Here is a 23,558-nt window from a genome sequence, read left to right on the forward strand (position 1 = left end):
TGGGGCCGTCTGGAGCCTGCAGCAGAGGCCCCATCCTGCTGCCTCCTGCCTCCTAGTCTAGTCACTGCATTTTCTGGCAAGGTGCTCTGTGGTCGTGGCCTGGAGGGACTGGGATCAGACACAGCCATCCCTCCCTAGGGAGATGGGGCAGGCTGGGGCTGCTGAATTCAGAGGAAGAAGGGAGGGTGGAGTCAAGTCCATCTTGGCCCAGCCCTGCTAAGTGCCAGGTGCTCTGGCTCATGTCTTCATAACTCAGTTCTCACCACAAACCCGTGAGGCAGGCACGATTATCCCATTTTACTGCACAGGACACTGAGCTCAGAAGCTGAGAGCTTGGTGCTCGGGCTCAGACCTGCTTCCTGGTGGAGTGGGGTCTCTGGGGGCCCCATGCTTACCAAGCGGCAGCCCCGGCCACCCCTTGCAGGGGGAGGGGCCTCTGCAGGAGGCGGCAGGCAGCTGTCTGTCTGCGAGGTCTTGATCCTCAGCTCTCTATCTCCTTTGCTTGCTTCTCTCCCTCATGGGCTTTTGGAGGCAACAGGTCACACAGGTGCCATATAGGCCCTTTTGGTGGTTACAGGGCCCGAGCAGCCCAAGTTGTCCCAGCCCCTGATGAGAGAGGCCATGTGAAGGCACCCAGGCTGGGGGTCAGGAGACCCGAGTAGACTCCTGAATCTGGCATTTCTCTGCTGAGCAGCTTTGGCTAGATCCCTTCCTCTCTCTGGGATTCGTTCACCACCCTGTGAAAAGAGAAATTCGTGAACTCCTGAAGGCCCTGCGCCCCCAGTGGATGGAGCTCTACGAGTCACTGGCTCGCCCAGGGCCGCGGGGTTCCGTTTCTTTCCTTTGCTCGGGCTGTTGGGTGCTGTCTGTCTGTGGGTGTGGAGCCATCTCCTGCATCCAGCTGCTTGTCTTTTCTTTCTGGGTGCTAACTGCCTCTCTTTTATCTCTGTCTCCTCTGCCTCTGCTCTTGGGTAGTTGACGGTAGGGAGAGTGTCCAGCGGAATAGGGGCTGCAGCTGAAGTCCTGGTCAATCTGTACATGAATGATCACAGACCTAAGACCCAGGCCACCTCTCCAGACCTGGTAAGGACACACACCCCTCGGCCTTCTCCCGTAGACACCAGCTGTGGCCTCCCAAGGAGGGTGCACAGGGTGCAGAGAGGATGGCCTGGCCCTCCTGGGGCTCCCCTTCTCAGGGGACAAGAGGGACTAGGAATGGGCTGGTCAGAGTAGAGGTTAGCGTTTTTCTTTGCAGACAGACCTCCCTCAGCTCCCTTCTGGGTCATTTCACAAGGCAGGGTGACTTCCCTGCTGTCCGGGCTCTAGAGAACTCAGGCAAAAGGCCAGGCGAGGCCATCCACATAGTTGGGCATCCTTACCATCAGTTTACTGTCCAGCCTGAGCAGCCCTTTGGTGTTGGATTGAGAATTCAGTAATAGAGGAAACATCCCTTTCCTCTGAATTCTCCTTCTCCAAATAAGGCCACTCACTGCCATCACCAGCGATTTGTATTGACAATTCTTTGGGTTTCCTTTTGGCACATTCCCCTGGAGTCACCCTGGTGCCCCCCTGTCCTGGCCCTCACCCTCCCTGCTGGCATTTAGGAATTTGATTGACAGCCTCTCCCTTTTCTGCAGTTCTCTGAGCAGTTTTGATGCCACATGCTTTCCTTGCCTGACGTAAGTCACTGCAGGGGGACAAAGATGTGTGAAACCTTTTTTTCAGCGACCTCACTCTAGACTCAGACAGCATGTAACCCTTGGGACAGATTCCTGGAGACAGCATCCCTGAGCGGGCATGTTCGAGGGGTGCCCACTCCATCAGACCGGGCAACATTGCCCCCACTGGAAACCAGAACAACCAGCCTAGCGGAGGCCCCCCCGGGCCGCCTTGTTGCTGGCCGGCCTGCCCGGGAGTACACTTACATCAGCCCCTGCAGGGTTGAGGTCTGGTGGGAGCGCATCTTCCTACCCTCAGTCACTCTTTGCTGTGCTGCCTGCAGTGACAAAAGCAACAAATAGGAGCCCACGAGGTCCCCGTGATTCGGGTCAGAATCTACAAACCCGGGCCTCACCTTTAAGGATGCAGTGCAAGCCCTAACATGCTGCTCTTCTCTCCCGCTGCCCTGTGCCCCCAGGAATCTATGCGAAAGGTGTTTCCCCTGAACCTGGGTGGCAGCGACACCTGTTACTTCTGCAAGAAGCGTGTGTACGTGATGGAGCGGCTGAGCGCAGAGGGCCACTTCTTCCACCGGGAGTGTTTCCGCTGCAGTGTCTGCGCCACCACCTTGCGCCTGGCCGCCTATGCCTTCGACGTTGACGAAGGTAACCCTCAGGGGCCAGGGGTGGCACTGGTCTCTGGCCTGGGCTCCCATCCTTCTGAAGGCTCTGGGACTCCCAACACCTCCAGGTGGTACAGTGTCATCAGGAAAGCTGCTCAGGGAGCTGGGAGCTAGAGAGAGAGGCCGCCTGTGCAGGGCAGGGGGTCCTGAGGAAAGAGGAAGGTGGCAGCACCTGGGTGTGCCAGCACTGGTGAGGACCTACTGTGTGCCGTGTGCTTTATGTATGTCTTCTTGTTCAGTCTCACCACCTTTCGTGGCGTCTGTGTGGTCAAGAAAGTCAAACCAGATAACCTATGTAACATGCTCGGCACAGACCTGGCATGTAATAAGGCTTCCATAAATGATGACATCTTAATGTTGTTATTTATAAAGTGTGCATTATTAAAAAAACATAATAATAACATCTCTCCTGATAAATGGCCTACGAGAGATGATCGATGAAGGAGCTGCGCCCACTGGAATGAGTGGTTATTTTCTGACTTTCAGTGCTTGCTCTTCACACTGTCATATATAATGAGAAGCAGTCCAGCACAGTCTTGTGACTCCATCCCCTCAAACTCAACAGCCTGGGTTCAAATCCAGACCGTACCACTTACCACCATATAACCTTGGGCCTGTCACCTGACCTCTTGGTGCCTGAGTTTCCTCGTCTGTGAAATGAGGAGAGTAACAGCGCTTAGCCCAAAAGGTTGTTGTGAGGATTGGTGAGTTAAATCACTGGAAGCATTTAGAATCATGCCTTATATATTGCGGGTCCTTCATCAGATTTTCCTATTGTTATCATTATTCCCGTCACTCTTGTTACTGTTGAAACAATGAGCAAAGAAGGCTTTTCTGGAAGGCGCCCAATGGTCCTGGGCAGTGGCCAGTGGCCCAGTGTGTACCTCTCCGGGGTCTTTTCCTCCCCATCACTGTGGCCATCTGTTCTGAGCCTTTCCCACCCCCAGGGGTCCCAGAAAGGAAGAGGAGCTAGAAACAGTGTTGCTATTCAGATCTGTCCATTTCGCTGCCTGGCAACTGGCCTGGGGAAGAGACTTGGCCTCCATGTGCTTTGGGGATTATCTGAGGGTTTCAGCCCCCTCCCCCAGAGCGCCCGCCTTGCTGCGGCCTGCCTCTGAAGCAGCAAAGGGTCCTGCTGGCTGCCACTTCTTTAAGGCAGGTGACAGGAACCATTTCCTAAGTTTGAGCTGTCCTGGCCTTGTTATTGGCATTTTCTGACCTAGACAACGGTAGGCACTTGGCTTATGTCTGCTATGGCTCTGGTGTACAAGAGAAAAACCTGTGTGCGTGTGTGTATGTATTTATTTTTCACAGGCAAGTTTTTCTGCAAGCCTCATTTCATTCACTGTAAAACCAATAACCAGCAACGGAAGAGACGGGCAGACTTGAAGCAACAAAGAGAGGTACGTTTTGTCTCGAAAGTGCTGGTGAAACAGGGAAGGCCTCCAGACAGGAGAAGGCTTTCAAGGATTCCTCCACGTTAGGCCAACATGTGTAGCCTTGGAGGGATTGAGGCCCACAGCTGAAGAAGAGAGTCTCTACTCCCTGATGTGAGGGTCCCTTTGCCTCAGTCTGTTCAGCCAGCCTCTGGGACTATCCCCTTCCAGATGCCAGCTCCCCGGTGACTGGCTCTGCTGCTGCTTATGAGAAGCCCAAGAGCTTTCCCTGTCCCATGCCACGTGTCTCCCCTGTGCCTGGAGCGCATGAGACCATAGGGGCCTATTTGCAAGGATGCCACGGATAGGGCCAACCCTCTGTGGTGTCCACTTCTCTTCCCCAGCCTCTTGGATGTCAGCAAAGTGTCTGGCTTGCTGAGTTTATGGCTGGCTTGTGACAGCACCCCCTCTGGCAGCACTTAGCAAATACCTCTCTGCCCTGATTAATCACCCACCACCAGCTCAGACCAGCAACTTAAAGCTTTTTTCTGATTGTGCAAGTCATATAGACTCAGTGTAGAAAAATGGGTAAATAAATGAAAGTATATAACAAAGGAAAGTTAAATCACCCCACGTCACTCTATCCTGAGAAAACCGTAATTAAAATTTTGTAACATTTCCTTCCAGATGTTTTCCTCTCTAAATGTATTTTACCCTAGTTGGAATCCTATTGCTACAGTTTTATATCCTTCATTTTTCACTAGTAACATATCAAGAACAGTTTCCCATGACATTAAAATTCTTTTGGAGTATAATTTTTTTTTTTAAAGATTGGCACCTGAGCTACATCTGTTGCCAATCTTCTTCCTTTTTTTTTTTTTTCTTCTTCTCCCCAAAGCCCTCCAGTACATAGTTGTATATTCTAGTTGTATGTCTTTCTAGTTGTGGCATGTGGGACGCCGCCTCAGCATGGCCTGATGAGAGGTGCCATGTCCGTGCCCAGGATCCAAACCAGTGAAACCCGGGGCCTCCAAGGCGGAGGGTACAAGCTTAACCACTTGGTCACAGCACCAGGCCCTGGAGTATAATTTTTTTTTTTTGAGGAAGATTAGTCCCGAGCTAACATCTGCTGCCAATCCTTCTGTTTTTGCTGAGGAAGACTGGCCCTGAGCTCACATCTGTGCCCATCTTCCTCCTCTACTTTATGTGTGGGATGCCTGCCACAGCATGGCTTGCCAAGCGGTGCCATGTCGCACCTGGGATCTGAACTGGCGAACCCTGGGCCGCCGAAGCAGAACATGCAGACTCTACCACTGGGCCACCGGGCTGGTCCCTGGAGTATAATTTTTGATGCCTGTAAAAGATGGTTGATAATTGGTTTGAGTCCCATATTGTTGGATGTTCATGTTGTTTAATACTTGTACAGTTAAAATCTTTGTATGCGTATCTTCATCCATAGTTCAGATTCTTCACTTACGATATATCATCAGAAATAGGATTGCTGAGTCAAAGGGCATGTGTGTTTTGAGGGCTTGTGAACTTTATGGTCAAGTTGCCCTCTAGAAAAGTTGTGCCCATGTTTAGCCCCTGTTCAGCAATGCATGAGGCTGAGATTATTTTGGGGGTTAGTTGCAAAACACAGGGCCTTCCAAGTTCCATTTTTATTGCTGCCTCCGTCTGCTTTGTTGGAGGAGTCCTCTGTGAGAGTCACGGCCTCATTGCCCTCCCTTTGATCTCTTTCTCAGGAGGAGGGGATATGGAAAGAGCCAGAAGCCCCTCGGCGAGACACTCCCATGGAAAGTTCTTGCGCAGCCGCGGCCATCGGCACGCCCGCAGGCAGCCCCCCAGGTATCACCCATTCCTTCTTTAGGAAGGCGCTAAGCTGGCCTCTCCGGCTGTCGCGGGGCCTGCTTCAGCTTCCCCGGAGTCTGCTTAACTGGATGCAGGGACTTCTGCGCGCCGCCGGCCTGCATCTCAGGGACAATGCTTACAACTACTGCTACACGTACGAGCTCCTGAGCCTCGGGCTGCCCCTCCTCTGGGTGTTCTCCGAGGTCCTGGCTTCCATGTTCCAGGAGTCCGAGGAGACGCTCGAGAGCATCTGCGACTGGGTGCTCGGGTGCCTCCCGGTCAAGCTCTACTGAAGTGCTGGCCCCCCAAAATGCCTTAACATTTCAGGGTAGAGGGTGGTGTGCTCCTAGTTAGCGAAGGTGCTGGCCAGGACGCCTAGCATTCTTGAACCACTTAGCTCAAAGCCAAAGAGTCCATGTTGGCCGCCCGCGCCTCCGTCGTCAGGGTGAGCATTTGCTCGTGGCGCAGGGGCCAGCACGACATGAAGGATGTTTTTTATAGCTTTGTACTTCTTTTATACCAAAGCGAGCCATATTTCTAGGTTTACATTTCAATTTTTAGCTTTTATAAGCCAAGAGAAAGCCTTTTTTTCTGAGTGTCAGTTTTTCTAAACACGTTTGAGGTTTATAACTGGTATTACAAACCCCTTCCACGTGGTAGTCGGTTACAATAGTCACTGCCTGCAATGTTAGTGATTTGGGCTTTTATATATATGGAAGTGAGTGTGCCATCTCCTGACCAGTGCCTTTCAATTTATGTACCCAGATGCCACTTGTCGACAGGGGGCAGTTTGTTGCAACGTGAAAGCCTAATCATTTTAGGAGAAAGAATTAGAAGGACAAAATAGAGTTAAACCTACAAAAGCACGTGGCAGTGTGTAGTCAGCTGTTATCTGTCCTCCTGGATGAAGGAGACTGTTTTGCTCTCTTGTTTGGATGTAAAATAGCAGCTTGAAGGTTTTGTCGCCCCATACCAAAGCACAGTCAAATGACATAGAACCGCAAGGTTTTAAGCAGATTGCTTCACTTCCCACTAACGAGCACTGTGGCGAGGGCTGGCCGGCCCCTCACCGTGCAGGGCTCCGTCAAGCTGACGCAATGCTAAGGAGGAGCTATGTCAGCTGGTGGCATTGACCAGGAGCTATGAACCCTGGGGCTCCCTGTCAGGTCCCCAGCCCAGGCTGCAGTCTGAGCCAAGGCCACTCAGGGTCCATGATGGTCAGGCTGAGGGGAGCATCTGCCCTCTCACATCACGTCCTTTGGGACTGAGGGCATTTGTCAGCACCTCAGGGCATTATTTCTGGGAAGCGTGGCCTGCCCAGTGAGCATTGCTACAGACTTCCTGGCTGCCTAGCCATTCGGCTACCATGCATATTTGGTCAAAACAGTCAGAAACCGTTTATTTTCACACTGTCCTAGCAAAGGAATGTGTCTGACCTCCAGGGGAAAGCTGCCCTGGGTCTGGATTGGCAGGGAGGCTGGAAGTGGAAGTTGTTTATCAACTGATGCCAAAGAAATATGCCCTATTAAGGGCAAAAACAGGCCTCGGGCCCACCTGCATTCTTCACTCTGGGCATCCGGAGGAGGCCTCAGCTCGCCCCAGTCCGCTCTGCCGCCTGGATCTGCACAGCTGTGGGGTTTGGTTGAACAAGGGAGAGGCTGACAGAGACAGACCTGCTACCGTGCTCAGTGTATCTAGAGTTGCCAGGCTGGAGACAGCTCCATGCACTTGTTACACTAGAGATCGCCTCCAGAGTAAGGAAGGAGGGATCCTGGTGTGAGTTAGGAGCCAGAACTCTTGAGGGCTTTGAGATGACAAGTTTCTGTTGGGTGGGCATTTCTGTAGATATTTCTCTGAAGTCCTTGGGTCGAACAGGGGCATGGCTGTGGCCGGGTCCATGGGAATGGGTGCCTCTGACCTTGTTGGAACTGTTCTCAATCTGATGACTTGCATTGTGTTTTTCCAAATTTTTGCTGAGGTTTTAATGTTCAGCATGGTGGGAGGAGCCCTTGATTCATTTTATGTTTGATTCTAGAAAGTAAATTCTCGAGGTCATGATGCGAACACATGACAGCCGCGTCATTGTTATTCTCATCAGCTGACGGTGGGCTGAGATGCTTTGTGGAATGCTCTGCGAAGCCAGAGTTAGTCTCTGAGAATGTCACTCATGGCTAGGAGGAGACTAGGTTGAATTCCTCTGGGGGGACGGGGTACGCCTGTCGGAAGCCTGAGATGTTTGTATGTTCTGAGACTGAACCTTCCTGGTGGGCAGCACCAAGGGTGGATCCAGGGTGGACGCCTCTCAGCATCCACAGCATGTTCCAGAATGAGTATGAGGCCCTAGAGTAAATTGGGTCAGAGGGTCTTGGGGGGTGGGGGTCCTGAGGCCACGTGCACTCTCAGTGGAGGACAGTGGAGCGTTTGGCATATGCAAACCACACGTGTCCCCTCTCGTAGATAGGTAGCTGGTCACTACCAGAAAGGTTCACCTGTCCTATGCAACAATGACTTGTTTAAGGGGAGTTTCCCTCTTTTTTTTTAATGGTGGCCTTATTTTCAACTCCTGTGCTTTTTCATGTTGTCAGTTGTTTCTTTTTGTCCCCCAGACTAAATTCTCTTCTCTGTCTCTCTTCCCAACCTTGCACTGTGGCCGTCAGTTCATTTCAACCTTCCAGTGCTACACCCACTTCTTGGCTGACACACTTCTGCTCTGAGGTGACTGGTTTTCTTGCCGATTTTCAGAGTGGTACTAAACCCTAACCCGCTTCCGGCCCCGTCCTCCCCGCCGTGGTACTGGTGTGCTAACTGCGAGTGTCTTGCATACTAATGGCCTCATTCCGTGGCATGGTCGGTTAACAACGTGGGGTGGTGTCCAGCTTGAAAGCTGTTCCTGAGTCCACTCACTCCTGAGCCGGCAGCCCGGTCCACACAGGTGCATGCCCCACCTCCCCTCTGTTCCCTGTGCGGCCTGCGTGCATGCTTTTCCAGTTGCATTTACGAAGCCGCTTACCCTCCTGGGAGGGTTAACCCTGACTGTGAGACAGTACTGTAGAGAGGGCTCTGTCACCTGTGAAGAGAACTCCTTTGTCTAGCAACCTCTGAAAAAGCACATGCGTACAAGCATCTTCTTAAATTGCTTCTATCAGAAAGACCATTGATGTTATTGATCAAAACCATAGGTGACTCTTTTTACAGGATTTAAAAAAAGTACTCACAGGCTTTATCACAAGCTTGACCCACCCTCTATTTTGAACACATGATCACAATTTTCCAAGCAAATCCTTTCTCTCCCATAAGCTGTACTTTAGATCCGAGGATTTTGCTGTGCTTCTTTTGATCTCTCTTGGCTCGTAAAGCCCCAGATGATGCAGAAGCTTCATCTAGAGCAATCATCATCACAGGCCAGGGATGGCTTTGGGAAATGACTCAGTTCAGCCCCAGGCCTGGAACAGCCAGTTTCAATGGCCCCATGGCTCTGCTCAAAACGCATTTTCCCACTGACTCATTATCTGGAGCAGGAGGACGTTCAGAGTCCTTTCAGAGTCCATGCCAAGTACAGTGGAGCTGCTGTGGGCCAGGCCTGGTGGTCTCAGGCTGCAGGGGGTGTCTGTCCTGCATGAGGCCCAGAGCCATGCTGACCTCTCGGCCTGCCTGTACAGCCCTGCATGCTGCATTGCTCACTGCATTGGTGCAGATCCTAGCCAGTACGAAGTCATTGCTCTTGTCTTATCTTCTCTTGCAGAGTCTCCCTCCCTTTATAGAATGTCAACCAAAGAATGCCCTCCTCCCCTGTCAGCCTCCTCTTTAGCTAGCCTCCCCCATCTCATTGTAATGCATGTTTGTGACCTTTGGGAGCCATTTACAGTGCCACACGGAACCCTGTATTTTGCACATGGCAAACAATGTTTAGCTTTATTTATGGTATTTGATGCTGTAAATGAAAATAAATACGGTTCTTTATAAAGCCTGTTGTTTCCTCTCTTCTTTGCCATGGGAGGGGTCAGTCTTCCCTAAACTGCTGGCGGGACTTGCACTTGCGGTGACATGGGACTCTGGGGCTGCGCTGGGCACTCTGAAAGGAAATATTACCCAGGGGTAATATTTGGAAATGTCACCAATGCACCTGGGCCAGGCTTTGGGGTCTCTTTCTTGAAAACTCCTGGTACTTTTCTGCTCTAGATGCTGGGCGTAGCTGAAGGAGGGTCGGGTCGGCGTCACCTCAGCTGTTAAGACAGTCTGTTCCTAACAGCTACTTGCACCCATCTCCCCCTCCATCCAAGCCATGGACCTGTAGGAGCTCTTTACTTAGGTTCCTGTATAGCAAAGGTTGCTCTTGCAAGTTTTATGTTTGTCCTGCTGAGTGATGGGTGAAAGGTAAGGAGGAAGGACCAGGACATGGGTTTCAGGATGGCATGAACATGGCAGGTGTGCTCATCCAGATGGCAAACCATTTGTGATCCTAAGAGGCCTCTCCTGCTCCCAAAGGTTCTGGTCACTCAGTCTTAGGCTGCAAGCCTCTGCCCACAGGGCCACTCTGAGGACAGCACCCATGGCAGGCTCTCGCCCAACTCCAGGCTGTCCCCAAGGGAAACATTTGGAGTCTGACTTGGCTGGTCTGAACAGGACCAAAGAAGGCTGCCTCCTTCCTCAGCCTCCCTAGTGGGGGATGCCTGCCATTGCCAGGCTGGATGTCGCTGGGCTTTTGATGCTGGTATGAAAACTCATCTGTGAACTTCATGAGGGCCCTTGCACCTCCAAAGGGCATTTCTGTGGCTCTGGGCCTCTGAGCCAGCTGCTGGCAGCTGGATCTGCCTTCAGAACTGCCTGGGCTCATGACTAAGGGTCTGTACTCTTACTCAGGTGGGCGACCCTTTCCCTTCCATGAAAGGAAGGGTGTTAGGGACTGAAGTTAGGAGCTGGATTGGGCAAGTGACTCCTTCCTTTGTTCATTCATCTGTTCCAGTATTTGTTGAATGCCTCCCACGCCCTAGGCATGTTCTAGGTCCTAAGGATGCAGCAGTGAACCACACAGGGTCCCTCCCTACCCTGCATCTCGGAATGCATGTACCTCAGTGTTGTGTACTAGACATGATCAGTTTTGTTTATGCGTGCATGCACTTACTTGTTGGTACATGCACGCATTTGTTCACTCAACTGATATTTATTGAGCGTCTACGGTGTGCTGGGAATAGAGCAGGGAATAAAACAGACAAAAGTCCTCGCTCTCATGGAGCTTATAGTTTGGTTTTGATTTTTTGATCTGAAGTTGGGTTAAAGCAACATTTTCCAAAGTTTGGCAATGGAACGCTGGCTCCAAGAGGTGCTTTGTGAATAAAGGGCTCCACCATGACAAAGTTTGAAAGACGTTTTATGCTAACCATACCAGTCCTCCCAGAACCTCGAGATCCGCAAGATTCAAGAGCATGTTAAAGTCTCTGAGGAGTCCTCCAGGAAAGAAGCGTCATTAACTTTGTTCAAGCGGCCTTTCCCATACCTATTTGAAGTGGGGTTTTTGCTTGTTTTGGAGGAGATTTTCATTTGCATATTACATTTTACACAAGTGTTGGGTAAAATATTCTTTAATCCAGTGTTTCTGGATTAAAGACTTAACATCAAAAAAGCAAAATAATAGAATTAAATATTAAATAGAATTAAGTATTGATTAGGTCATGGGTGGTAATTTTCTAAGCTTTAAACCCTCTGTGGAAAAAATTACAGGGGAAAACCTGACACAAATCTGACTAGATTCGCTTTTAAAAATTAACATGTAACAGTAAAAATGAAAATATTCAATAGGCAGTCAGACTGGGGAAAAATTTGAATTTGATGTGATATTTAAAAAGTTCATATAGGGGTGCCGGCCCCATGGCCACGTGGGTAGGTTTGTGTGCTCTGCTTCAGCAGCCCGAGATTTGCTGGTTCGGATCCTGGGTGCAGACCTCCACACCACTCATCAAGCTATGCTGTGGCAGCATCCGACATGGAAAAGCTAGAAGGACTTACAACCAGGATATACAACTATGTACTGGGGGTTTGGAGGGAAAAACAAAAGAGGAGGATTGGCAACAGATGTTAGCTCAGGGCGAATCTTTAAAAAAAAAAAGTTTATGCAAAGGAAGTGTTCCCAGGCACCTTGCACAGTGTAGGTGATCAGTGAAAATTTGTCAGTTAAAGACCCAATGATAAATGGGCAAAGCCTGTGCATAGGCAGTTCAAATTCAAGCAAATTTGAAAAGAAAGCACTAAAAAAGAAAAAAGCAAGCATTCACAAAAATGTTCTTACTTGGCTTTCGAAGGAATGTAAATTAATTGTGCTGTTCCCACTGAATTAGTAAAGGAAAAAGGGAAATCGATTGTAAGAAAAAATATGGACTTAATCACTAGTATTGAGGAAGAAGTAAATGGGGACAATCTCATCTGGAAGGCAATATGGCAACAATTATTAAGCTCCATAAAAGGCCCTGACCTCCTGGCCCAGTAATCCTACCCCGGGGAACTGATCCTAAAGAAATAATCCAGCAAAGAAACAAATTTCCGTGCAACCTGAATATTAAGTGGAGTAAGTGGGACAAGCACGGTGGGTGGGCTGTTCGCCTTTATATCAATGAAGTCATTCACTTTTACAGCTTTTTCTTTAATTCCTTAAAGAAGTGACTGCTTCTTTGACTGCCCCAGGGCCAGCTGTTACTGCCTGAGCTTTTCCTCTGTGCCAGGCACGGGGCCAGCACGTTCCGTGTGCAACCTCGTTAGCTCTTCACCCCCTCGTGGCAACCTTGAGGATGGTACTGATATTGCAGAAGCTCGCTGACACTAGAGAGGTGGCTTGGAGCAGCATCTTCAACCATCAAGGAGCAGAGAGTCACCCAGGCGCAGGCCAGGGTCAGGTGCTGCCCTCAGGAGAGCCATGGCACGTGGGAGGAGCCCTGGACTTGGTCAGGGACCCGGCTCTGACTCCAGCCCTTCAAACCAACTCCCTGACATTGAGCCCCCTGTGAACTGGGGCTAAGGACGCCTCTGGCGTAGGGTTCTGTGAATGGGTGAGCGTGCCCGGTACAGCACTGAGGGCAGCAAGAACTCTCTTGCTGAGTTCTAGACAGCACCTTCCTGGTCTTGTGCACCAGGGAAGGCCCTGAGGGAGACCTTCTTCGGCCATTCTAGATCAGCTGAGGCCCAGAGTGCCTGACGGGACATCTTCAGGTTGAGGACTAAACAGGTCTCAATTCACACCGGGTGGCAACATCTGTTTTTCTCTAGTTTTCTGATCCCCAGCTCTCTTGAAGGTAACTGGTCACCTCCCTTCAGACACACCCCCCTCCTAAGCTCTGGAGCCCCCTGATCTCCCGCCACTGGCCAGCAGGACTTTAGTCTTGCTTTAGTGAATGCCTGAGTCTCAGCAAAGAGGGAGTGTGGAGTCCAGCTCGGTCTCCAGCTCCCTGCTCAACATCTCCACTTAGATGTCCGCCCAGCGTCTCTAACTCCTGATCGTCTCCTGAAACAGACTCCACCTTGGGCTGAGCCATGGCTGGAAGCAGGAGTTCCGTTCTTCTTGTTACTCACCCCAATGCCTTGGAGTCATTCTTGACTCCTCTTTCTCTTGGCCCCGCCTCCGCACTACCGCCCAGCCACCGTCAGCTCTCCCTGGGTCACTGCAGTGGCCTCCGATGGGGTCTCCCTGCTTCTGCCTTGCTCCACTCGCCTATTTTCAACACGACAGCTGGAGTCATCCTTTTGGAACTTAAGTCTGGTCTCTTTTCTGCTCCAAACTCTCCATAGGCTTCCCAGTTCACTCAGAGTAAAAGCCAAAGGCGCCCACTGGCTTCAGATGGCCCTGTCTGTTCTGGCCCCTGGTGCTCTGACCTGCTGCCTCTCACACACTGTCCCCAGCCACACTGGCCTCCTCAAACATCAGGCATGCTCTGCCTTGGAGCCTTTGCACTGGCTGTTCCCTCTGCCAGAAATGCCCTTCCCTGGTATCCATATGGCTGACCCTATCCTTTATTCAAGTCTTTGTTCCCATGTCTTCCCTCCCTCTTTAATCCTGCACCTTACACCCAGCTCTCCTGATCCCCTTACCCTGCTAGATGGTTTTTCCATAGCATTTGTCACCTCCAACCGTGTTATGTGATTCACTGATTGATTGTGTATATTGTTTGTTTGTTTTCCCTCTTGCTAGAACATAAGCATCTTGAAGGCAGGCATCTCTGTTTCATTTGAACACTCAATAAACACATGCTTGGCACATAGTGGCCCTCGGTAAATAGTTGAGGAATAAATAAAGGAATGCCGGGCCCTGCCTTCCAGCATGGACTGCTGACTGGGAAGCCTGCAGCCATCTTCGGCTGGAGACGGCCTTGCTGGCATCAGTTCAGTTCAGGAGGGAGAACCTGGAAGAGAATTGTGACCTTGTGTCCAGCGACCCCTGCAGAGCCCTCTGATGGATGGGAGAAGAGAGTTTAGGTTTTGCTTCCGCTTTGCCTCCCAAGGGGTGTGATCTTCACGTAGCCTCTTAGCAGAGCTGTGTGGCCCTTAGGGCTTGGAGGGCCTCTCAGGGATCAGGCCCAAGGGGGGCAGCAGAGAGCAGTTCCAGTGGGATACCCTTGGGCATAAATGCCCAGGCCACTGGGTCACACACATCCTCTCCCACCCCTGGGGTCCTGACATAGGAGTCCAGGTGGCAGATTTGAGACAAGAGGTGGGGTGGGGAATGCTCCCTCCACCACAGCCCAGGCTTCAGGGGGCTGAGGCCCCCATGCCAAGGCACGTGGTTGGCTCAACTTGCCTTTAACTTCATGAATTTAGTCACCCTGCAAGTGCCTGTAATTGAGACCAAAAAAGGGCAGGCAGCAGGGGAACCAGGGGTGACCCCTCCCTCCCAAGAAGCTGACTCCTCACACTGTGGGGGCCTAGAAGTGCCTGGAAGATCAAATCTCCTCCCACCCCAACCCATTCCAGGCCCAGCCAGGCCAGAGGTGTCCCCTGGCTGTGGGGACTCCATTGGGGACTTGCAGCAGTGCCCACACTCCCATCTGCCCTGAGGCGAGCTGAGCGCAGAGGCCTGCCCAGCACTGGGATGTCTGCTGCCCCAGCCATGGGGCCTGCGCACGAGGGAAGGACTGTGGACCCCGAGGCCACTTCCCTTCCTGCTTCACTGGTTGCTGGGGGGCCCCCTTCCCAGAAACTTAGAGTTCTCCCCAACCACTTTGTTCAGAGAAACTTGGATGTGGGTCCTGGCTGTGCCCAAAGCTGGAGGCTCAGAGCTAGTCCGACACAAGACCTATTTGTGGCAGGAGAAGGAGGAAGAAAAGACAGTCCAAGGACTGAGGCCCAAAACCTGCTGCTGTCAGCAAAAGGAAAGGGAAAAGGCAGCGTCCTTGCTTTGGGGCCCCCTGAGCTGTGGAAAATTACTCCTGCCCCCACCCCTCCAGCCTGATGGAGGGGGCCCTGGCCCTGAGGGCTCCTGCCGGCTTGTAGGCCATCTGTGGCTGCCAATCCCCTGGTGTCTGGCCTGTGTCCAGGCAGAGGGCTCTGCAAGAGGGAGGAGTGGTCAGCTCTGCCGAGGGCCCTGGGGAAGGGGCCTACCCCTGGAGAAGCTGAGGCCTCCTTCTGTTGTCTTGTGGTTGACTTGAGTTGGTCTCTGCACCGCGGCTGCTGCTAGGGCCAGGCAGGGCCTTCAAGTAACGCTGCCCTTGTGGGCCTGTGAGTGCACACGTCTGCACACAGACAGGCCCACACGCTAGGCTGGGGCATGCCTGGCAAGAGGGCAGCAGGACAGGACAGCCACGCCCCAGGGTGGAGGGTGGGCCCGAGGCCCGGGGCTACCCATCAACTTATTCATCCCTGAAGATCCCTGGAAACTGGCATTCCCAGTACTCCATCCACCCTAGTGAGAGTCATCACTCTCAGAAGCCCAAGGAGGCAGCGGCTCTGTCTTCAGGCATCTGTGCCTTTATCTTTTAAAGGGACATGCACTACCAAGGACCTTGGTACTGGCATAGACAAAAGTCCCTCCAGAGCAATTGTGCCATCCCCTGACAGTGGGTGGAGGGAATGCTGACACAAGCCCCTTCCCAGGACCCTCCCCTATCCCACTAGGGGCTTGTCAGTGTCCCTTCACTGGTCACAGTCCACCTTGCAAGAGGGTGAGGAGACCACTCTGTGCTTAGTGTCCTGGACGTCTGCCTATTGGAACTCAGATGCACTCCCTGCCCTTCCCCTATTCTGCTCAGCCTTTGAGAGGTGTAACCCCTATAAACTACATTTCCCAGGCTCCCTTGAAACTGGCTTCCTGTTAGGTCTGACCATTGGGATACACTATTGGGAGAATGGAGGGCGGGATCAAAGGAGAAGCCAGGCTATTCCTCCCATCTCTCTGCATCTCTGGCAGTGGCTGTGCCTGCTCCATGATACCCACTCCCACCCATGGCCCTGGCCTCTGGACTTGGAACACCAGCTCCTCCCTCTGTCCTTCTAGCCAGCAGCTTCCTCCTATTGCTCGTCTCTGGGTTGCTTCATGGTCCCCATTTGGCTTTTCAGCTTATCCAACACTGTTATTAGTTTCCTGTATTAACTTTCCTCTGTTGAACTCCCTGACTTGGGCTCTATTTTCCTGACTGGATCCTGATAAATGTAGCTTCACTGCTTTCTTTTTAAACTTTTGCCTTTAGATTGAACTGTGTGCAAGACAGCAGAGGGAGTTTTTCCAAGCCCAGAGCCAGAGGTGGCTCTGACAGTTCAGAGCTGTATGACTTTGGACAAGTGAGATAAGCCTCTGAGCCTCAGTTTCCTAATCTGTAAAATGGGGTTAATAACAATACACAGGAGAACATGTTGCTTTGTTGTCTCCCTGGGTTCTAGGGAAAGAGTGGAAGGGTCTCCCGACTTGGGTAAAAGATAGGAACAATTTCGCCAGCAGAACGGGGCCAGGGTCCTCACTCTGCCACTGAAGCAGGGGCCTGGCCAGGAAAGGGCCTCAGGACTTGGCTGCTACGGGGGGTGTGTGAGGACAAGAGTTTGCCTGGACACTGCCTGGTTCTGTGTCTGGAGTCTCGTCCTCACCAGGGAGCAGATGTCCAGCTACAGCACGAGAGGACACTCAGATGCTCAGCTCAGCAGAACTGCTTCCCTCCAGGAGGCCAGTGGCAGCTGCCCTGGGTGGTGCTGGGTCTCTCTCCTCATCCCCACCCCCACGCACCTCCTCCCCTGGCAGCCCCAACCCCACTGCAGTCCTCGATTCTCCCTATGAGCATGGATGACTTTAGACGAGGAGCAGCTGGGCCTGGGGGAAGCAGTGGGGGCAGGGTGGTGGCAGCAAGCATGTGCACAAGGGAGCACCTGGCTTCTTCACCTGGGGCTGGTCACAGACATAGCTGCTCTGTGTCCCAGCACGGCTGGTCCAGCCGAGTCCCTGGGTGGCCCTGGCTGAGATAGTCTCTGGACTCCACATCCTTCCACTCCTGCAACGAAGATGGTGATTCTGCCCTTTCAGGTTGTCAGGCTATTAGAATGATGAATGCAAAGTGCTAAACAGACACAGGGCACTGGATAATGACTTGGTGCTGCTAGTTATTGCCTTTACTTCCATCACTAGTGCTAGTTGCTACCTTTAGATGACTTCCGTCACTCGCGCTGGTACCACCAGCACCACCGCTGCTGGTATGTGACGTGGCCAGGAGCCCTCAGGGGTGAAGGGTGTCTAGAAGTAGAAGCTTGAGCAGCTGTGCTGAACCCCAGAGCCCAGTGTAGCTTGTGGCCCAGGCCTTGCGGCGTTGAACGAGGGAAGGAGCATGTCCTCCTTTGGGGCTTTTTACCTGGGTGGAGCGGTGACCAGAGGAAGCTCCAGCTTCTCTTCCACAAAGTCCTCATCTCCCAGTGCCCCCCAGTCCCTCCACTGATGTCCAGGCTCTCCCGTGGGAGATGCTGGCCCTGATCCTGCTGTACTGAGGAGTCATTAGTCACCCATGTCCCCAGGAAGACAGCCTGAGCCCTTACCCTGTTCCATCCTTCAGCTGGCGGGCAGTCACAATTCTCTGGGAGGAGAAAGGAGAAAAGCAGACCCCTGGCATATTCCCTGCCAGTTTGGGCTGGTCCCTGAGGTGCGGGAGCCATGGGTCTGGTGCCACCATAGTCTGGCATGGCTCACCTCCACTTCCTACAGCTGCCCCATCTGGCCAGGCCACTCTAGACTCCCTCACTCTCCTCTCATCTCCTCTCCTCACCTCTCCTCTCCCTTCCCCTCCGCTCCTCAGGTTTTCATAGCTGCCTCCTCACTGGTCTCCCTCTCTGCTCCCCGTGGGTCTTCCAGTCCACCTTCCACTCTGCAACCACAGCGATCTGCCTGCGGGCAGATCTGACGATGCCAGTCCCCAGCTCCAGCCCTTCCGCGCTCACTCTTGGAGGGAAGTCCTCTCTCCCCTTTGCCGTCCAAGGCTCTTCTGGTTTGACGACGATGTGATCATTCCCACTGGTTTCCTTTGCGTCCCCTCCTGCTCTCAGGCCACATGGACTTGATTTCCGTCCCATGCAGACGGGAGGGCTTTCCCACCTTGCTTTTGCTCTCAGAGGTCCACTTCCTGAAGCACCCCCTCTCCTTTCTCCACTTGTTCAAATCCTACTCCTCCTCAAGCCCCGTTTAAATGGTGTCTGCCACCCCACGTGCTCAGCGCCCGGAAGTCAGACCTCCCTCCCCTTCCTCCTCTCCTCAGCCTCTCTCTTAGCTGGTCTACCTTGTGATGCAGATATTCTTGAACATGGCTTACCTCCCTGTGGGACAGAAAGAGATCCTGGAAGGCAGAGACCGTGCTGATCTATCTCCAAATCCCAGCCTGGGCTGGGATCAGGGGAGGGCACAGTGGCGTCTGTCAACCATACAAGTGTCTGTGCACATAGCTCACAGGCACACACACCCATCCTCATATATAAGCCACATATAGAGTCAGGTCTCTGCTACAGTAATTCTGTGTGACAAGCCTCCCAAATCTCTGGCTTGTAGCATCTCTTTTTCTTGCTCATGAGGCCGTGGGTTGGCTGGGTGGCTCTGCCTCAGGTGCAGGTCTAAGCGTGGCCTGGGCTCCCAGGGGATTGGCCAGGCTGGGCTCCTAACCGTAGGGTGGCTCCAGACCTGCTTCATGTGCCCACAGTCGGGGACCTAGGCTGAAGGGGCAGCAGCCATCTGGGACAAGCTCTTTTCATGGCAAACTAGCAGGAGCGTGAGTGGACAAGCCAAACAGCAAGCCCACTTAAAGCCGCCACTCACGTCACAGCCACTAATTTCCACTGGTGGAAGCAAGTCTCATGGCCAAGCCTCCCGGCAGTTGGGCAGCAGGAAGCACCCCGCACCTGCTGTAGAGGGAAGGACTGGGAGGTCACAGGACGGGGCTCCGCTCTGTCACAGGGAGGGAGTGAAGAGCCGGGACTGGTCCAGCCCAGACTCCCAGAATAAAGGCCACATCTGTTGGCGCCCGTTCATGGTCCTGTCCTGCTCAGACATACAGACTCGTCCCCATCCTCTCATGAAATATATGACCGAGCGCTGGTGTCTTCTCTCTCTGCGCAGCTGTTTTCTCAGCAGCAAAAAGGGGATTATAATACTTTACTTAGAAGGTTGTGTGAGGTTTAGTAAACTTACAAGTTAAACACTTAAATGATTCTCGATAAAAGTAAGCTTCTGCTATCATTACCGCTGCTACATAGCCAAGCAGCCAGTGATAACACCTGCCCCCAGACGCCTCCCATCCACAGCCACACCACTGCAGAGTGTGCGTGTGTGTACACACAAGCAAGCGTGCACATACACCAGTGGGTTGCAAACTGGCAACCCACTGGCTGCGTCTACCTATAGGGATGTTTTGTTTGACCTCTGTACAATATTTAAAACATTAGGCATTTCACATAGAAATAAACATTGCTTGAGTTATCTTCACAGGTGGTGAATATAGTTGAGGAGGAGATGACATCTCCCAGAAAGAATGGGTGGGGTGAAAAGATGTGGGGGCCCTGGTGGACGCATGGGGAACCCAGCATTTAAGGCTTGGCTGGAAGACTGGGTGGCCGAGATGGAACAGCCATGGAGGCAGGGAGAGAGTGTGTCCCCAGGAGCAGGGAGGGTGGGGGGCACAAGGGCTGCAGGAGCCCCCCAAAGCCTTGTGAGTTGGATTAGCAACAAGGAGGCCACTGGGACTTTGTTGGGGGCAGTTTGGGAGTAGTGGAGGCATATGCAAGATTATAGAGGATTGAGAAGCGAGTGATGGGAGGTGAGGTGGAGAAAGTGAGTGTAGCAGATCCTTGCAAGAAGATTGGCTGGGAAGGGGGAAGAAGAGTTGGCTGGAGGCGGGTGGTGGGGACTGGGATTAAAACAGCATTTGTAAATACTAATGGAAAAGATCCACTAGACAAAGAAGTTAATGACACAGGCAAGAGGAGATAATGACCCTGGGGGCAAGGGAGTTGGGGGGGGGGGTTGGTAGGGGAGCCAAGTTCCAGTGAGGTGTCAGCCTTAGAAAGGAGAAAGGACGTCTGCCCCCTTGTGACCAGTGAAGGGGTCATCCAGCTAGTTAGTGCCAAGAGGGAGCAGGGCTTAGGCTGCCTGTTCTGCTCATACATTCGTTCGTTCATTCATTCATTTATTCAACTAAATCTAGCGAGCATCTACTCTTTAGCAGGCACAATTCCAGCAACAAACGAAACAGACAGAAATCACTGTTTACATTCTAATTATAAGAGAGAGGATGAACACATTTTATTAGAAAATTGTATAGCTTATTAGAAGGCGAGAGAGATGTGCTATGAATAAAAATAAAGGGGAATGGAGAGCGCCGGGGGCTGGGTTGCAGTTTACACAGGATGACCGGGGTAAGCCTCGCCGAGAAGGTGCCGTTTGACCAAAGACTTGAAGCTGGTGTGGGAGCGAGCCCTGCCTGAAGCTCTCCTGGAATAGCGTCTCCTAGGAAGAGGCAAGAGCAGCGCAAGGGGCTGCAATGAGGGTGCACCCAGTGCTGGAAGGACAGCAAGAGGTCACACGGTCTGGGGAGAAGAGGCAGCACTTGGAGCTGAGGTCACAGGGCCACTGGGGGATTTTGAGCAGAGGGTGGCGTGGTCTGACTTACAGTTTAACGGAGTCACTCCGGCGGCTGTGTTGAGAATAGACTGACGGGTGGGGCATGGCAAGAGGAAAAGCAGGGAGCCCCGTGGAGGCTGTTTCTATAATCCAGACGAGAGAGGATGATGGCTGGAGGCAGGGTGATGGCAGAGGAGGTGGTGAGAGGTGACTGGAGTCCTGACATATTTTGAAGGTAGAGCCAACAGGATTTGCTGATGGCTCGACTGAAGGGTGAAAGAACGAGAGAAGTCAAGGATGCCACTAAAGTGTTTGACTTGAGCGGCTGCAAGGCTGAAGGTGGCATTTCCCAAGTTGGGGATGGCTGGGGGAGAGCAGGTGTGGGGAGAGACGGAGAGGAAGACTCCCATTAGGGCGTGAGTTTGATGTGTCTATTAGGTGTCCACGTGGAGATGCCAAGTCAGCAGTGTTATAGATACATCCAGATCCAGCAGAAACGTTCAGGCTGGAGATATAAATGTGGGAGTCATCACTATCTAGGGTTGTTTAAAGCCATGAGACCAGATGAGATCATCAAGGATGTGAGTGTAGTGAGAAGAGAAGAGGTTCAGAGGCTGAGCCCTGGGACCCCCCGTGTTAGAGGTTGAGGGAAGAGGTGGAACCAGCGAAAGATACAAAGAGAGGAGGAGGCAGCCAGCGAGGAGGAGGAGGCGCGCTGGGCTGTCCTGGAAGCTGAGAGGAGAGCTGTTTCTGGAAGGAGGGAGTGATCGGCTGGGTCAAATACTGCTGGTGTGTCAAGTAAGATGAGGACTGAAGTTACCACTGGGTTTGGCAACATGTTGGACATTGTCATTTGACAACAGCAGTTCAGGGGCTGGTGGGCCTGGGATGGGCCCTCTGAACATTTCAGGAGCCTCCTCTGGGATCGAATGGGGTGACGTGAGCATTCCTGCCTACAGACCAGAGATGTGCTCTGTGTGCTGGGCTTTCTGGTGGCTGAGCGGTGGGCATCCTACAATGGCACAGAGGACAAGAAGGTTGGCTTTGGAGTGGTCCAGTAGCCCCCAGGCCTGCTCCCTGCCCCGGCCAGCTGCCCTGCAGGGCCCTTCCTTCCCACCGTCTCTCCAGACTCTCTTCTCCTCTTAGCAGATGAGCCGACCTCGCCCAAGAAGCCCAAGAGCATCCTGGAGCCAGAGCCTGGCCATGTGGAAGGTGGACCCACCTCTCCCCTGCCATCTGAGTGGACCTCAGTGAGGATCAGCCCTGGCGAGAACGTGGTTGGACAGGACATGATGGCCGTGTGTGTCCTGGTCAACAGTGACGAGAGCAGGTACACTTAGGCTGCTGCAGGAAGGGGGCAGAACCGGGGTTAGAAGAAGGGGACAGCGTTCAGGAGCTGGTCTTCTCTCCGCTCACTTGCAGTGTGGCCTCTCTGTGCCTCTCTTTCCTCATCTGTAAAATGGGGACCATCATAACACCTGTCTTGTAGGGAGTTGCAAGGCTCCATTAATAAATGTGAAGGGTGGAGAATGCCGGCATGTAATCAGCACTATTAAGTGTCAGCATTTGCTGTTTTCTCAGAGAAGGGAAAGGCTCTGGTCCCACCGTCTTCTCCCCAGGAGGAAATTGTCATGTAGGCTGTGGTGAGGGGTGCCGAGTGGGTGTCACCTGTCACAGTAAGATGTAAGATGGTGATGCACGGTGATGGGGAGGCTAGGCTGGGGATAGGAGTAGGGTGGAGAGGGGACATAAAAAATGAAGCCCTGGTGCCCTAGATGAGCATTTCTCAGACTGCTATCCTCACCACCCCCATCAGAAGCACCCAGATGGTCATTAGGAGTGCAGACTCCAGTTCATTCAGGAGGCCAGTCAACAGTAGGTGCCGATTGCTCGCTGTGTGCTAGACTCAGGATACAGCAGTGGCCAACACAAGAAAAGGCCTGGCTCTCACAGAGCTTTCATTCAAAGTGAGTAGACAGGGGCCGGCTCGGTGGCACAGTGGTAAAGTTTGCACGTGCTGGTTTGGCGACCCGGGGTTCGCCGGTTTGGATCCCGGGTGTGGACATGGCACTGCTTGGCACTCCATGCTGTGGTAGGCGTCCCACATACAAAGTAGAGGAAGATGGGCACAGGTGTTAGCTCAGGGCAAGTCTTCCTCAGCAAAAAGAGGAGGATTGCAGCAGATGTTTGCTCAGGGCTAATCTTCCTCCAAAAAAAAAACAAAACAAACAAAGTGGGTAGACAGCCAGCAAACAAGTAAATCGTTAACAGAGAAAATACCACATCTGTGCCAGATAGAGGAGTAATTAGGGGTGTATGATAGCAAATGACTGGTCAGCTACCTGAGGTTGGGTGGCCAGGGAAGGCCTCTCTATCTGTTATCTAGTCTCGCAATCATGCTGAGTGACAAACCACCCCAAAGATGAGTGACTTCTAATGACCACCATTTATGACGCTCATGATCCTGGGGGCAGGGAGTTTGAGCCAGGCTCAGCCAGGCAGTTCTTCTGGTCTCAGCGGGCTCCCTCGTGTGTTTGGGCCAGCGGGGCCCTGCTTCTAGAGCATGGCTAGCTCTCAGCTGGGGCCACGGGTCTTTCATCCTCCAACAGGCAGCCCGTGCTTGTTCACACGGTCCCGAGAGGCAGCGGGGAATAGCGCAAGGTCTCTCGGGGCCTCGGCTGGGACTGCACAGCACTACTCCTGTCACATGTGATTGGCCATGGCAAGGCCAGCCCCGATTCAAGGTGGGGGAGAAATAGGCTCGACCTTTATGGGAGGAGCTGAAAGGCCCATTGCAAAGGGGTGTGGATCCAGGAGAGGAGTGGTGGCAAAGAATCTGCCACGGCCTCCCTGAAGAGGTCTCCCTAGGGGGGAGACCTGATGTCTCTGACGTGACAGAAGGTCAGAGCGGCCGGCACACAGTGGGGGAGAGAAGAAG

The 23,558-nt window shown here is 52.6% G+C and overlaps 1 protein-coding gene across 13 annotated transcripts in view; it reads left to right on the forward strand.

Moving 5' to 3' along the window:
* The window catches only part of MICAL2 (microtubule associated monooxygenase, calponin and LIM domain containing 2), a 229,247-nt gene that overhangs the window by 137,057 nt on the left and 68,632 nt on the right, over positions 1-23,558 (forward strand). For 6 of the 13 annotated variants that reach the window (XM_070491130.1, XM_070491133.1, XM_070491135.1 and 3 more), the window contains 6 exons: positions 976-1,083; positions 2,138-2,324; positions 3,656-3,744; positions 5,463-5,565; positions 8,226-8,283; positions 9,311-9,532. In XM_070491130.1, the coding sequence (XP_070347231.1) occupies positions 976-1,083; positions 2,138-2,324; positions 3,656-3,744; positions 5,463-5,565; positions 8,226-8,266 (528 nt within the window). In that variant the 3' untranslated portion in view covers positions 8,267-8,283; positions 9,311-9,532. Of the gene's footprint in view, positions 1-975; positions 1,084-2,137; positions 2,325-3,655; positions 3,745-5,462; positions 9,533-21,766; positions 21,951-23,558 lie in introns of those variants that run through there. The other 7 variants (XM_070491126.1, XM_070491128.1, XM_070491125.1 and 4 more) reach the window with 6 other exon arrangements.

This window comes from Equus asinus, chromosome 20, assembly GCF_041296235.1.
Source record: "Equus asinus isolate D_3611 breed Donkey chromosome 20, EquAss-T2T_v2, whole genome shotgun sequence".
NCBI lineage: Eukaryota > Metazoa > Chordata > Mammalia > Perissodactyla > Equidae > Equus > Equus asinus.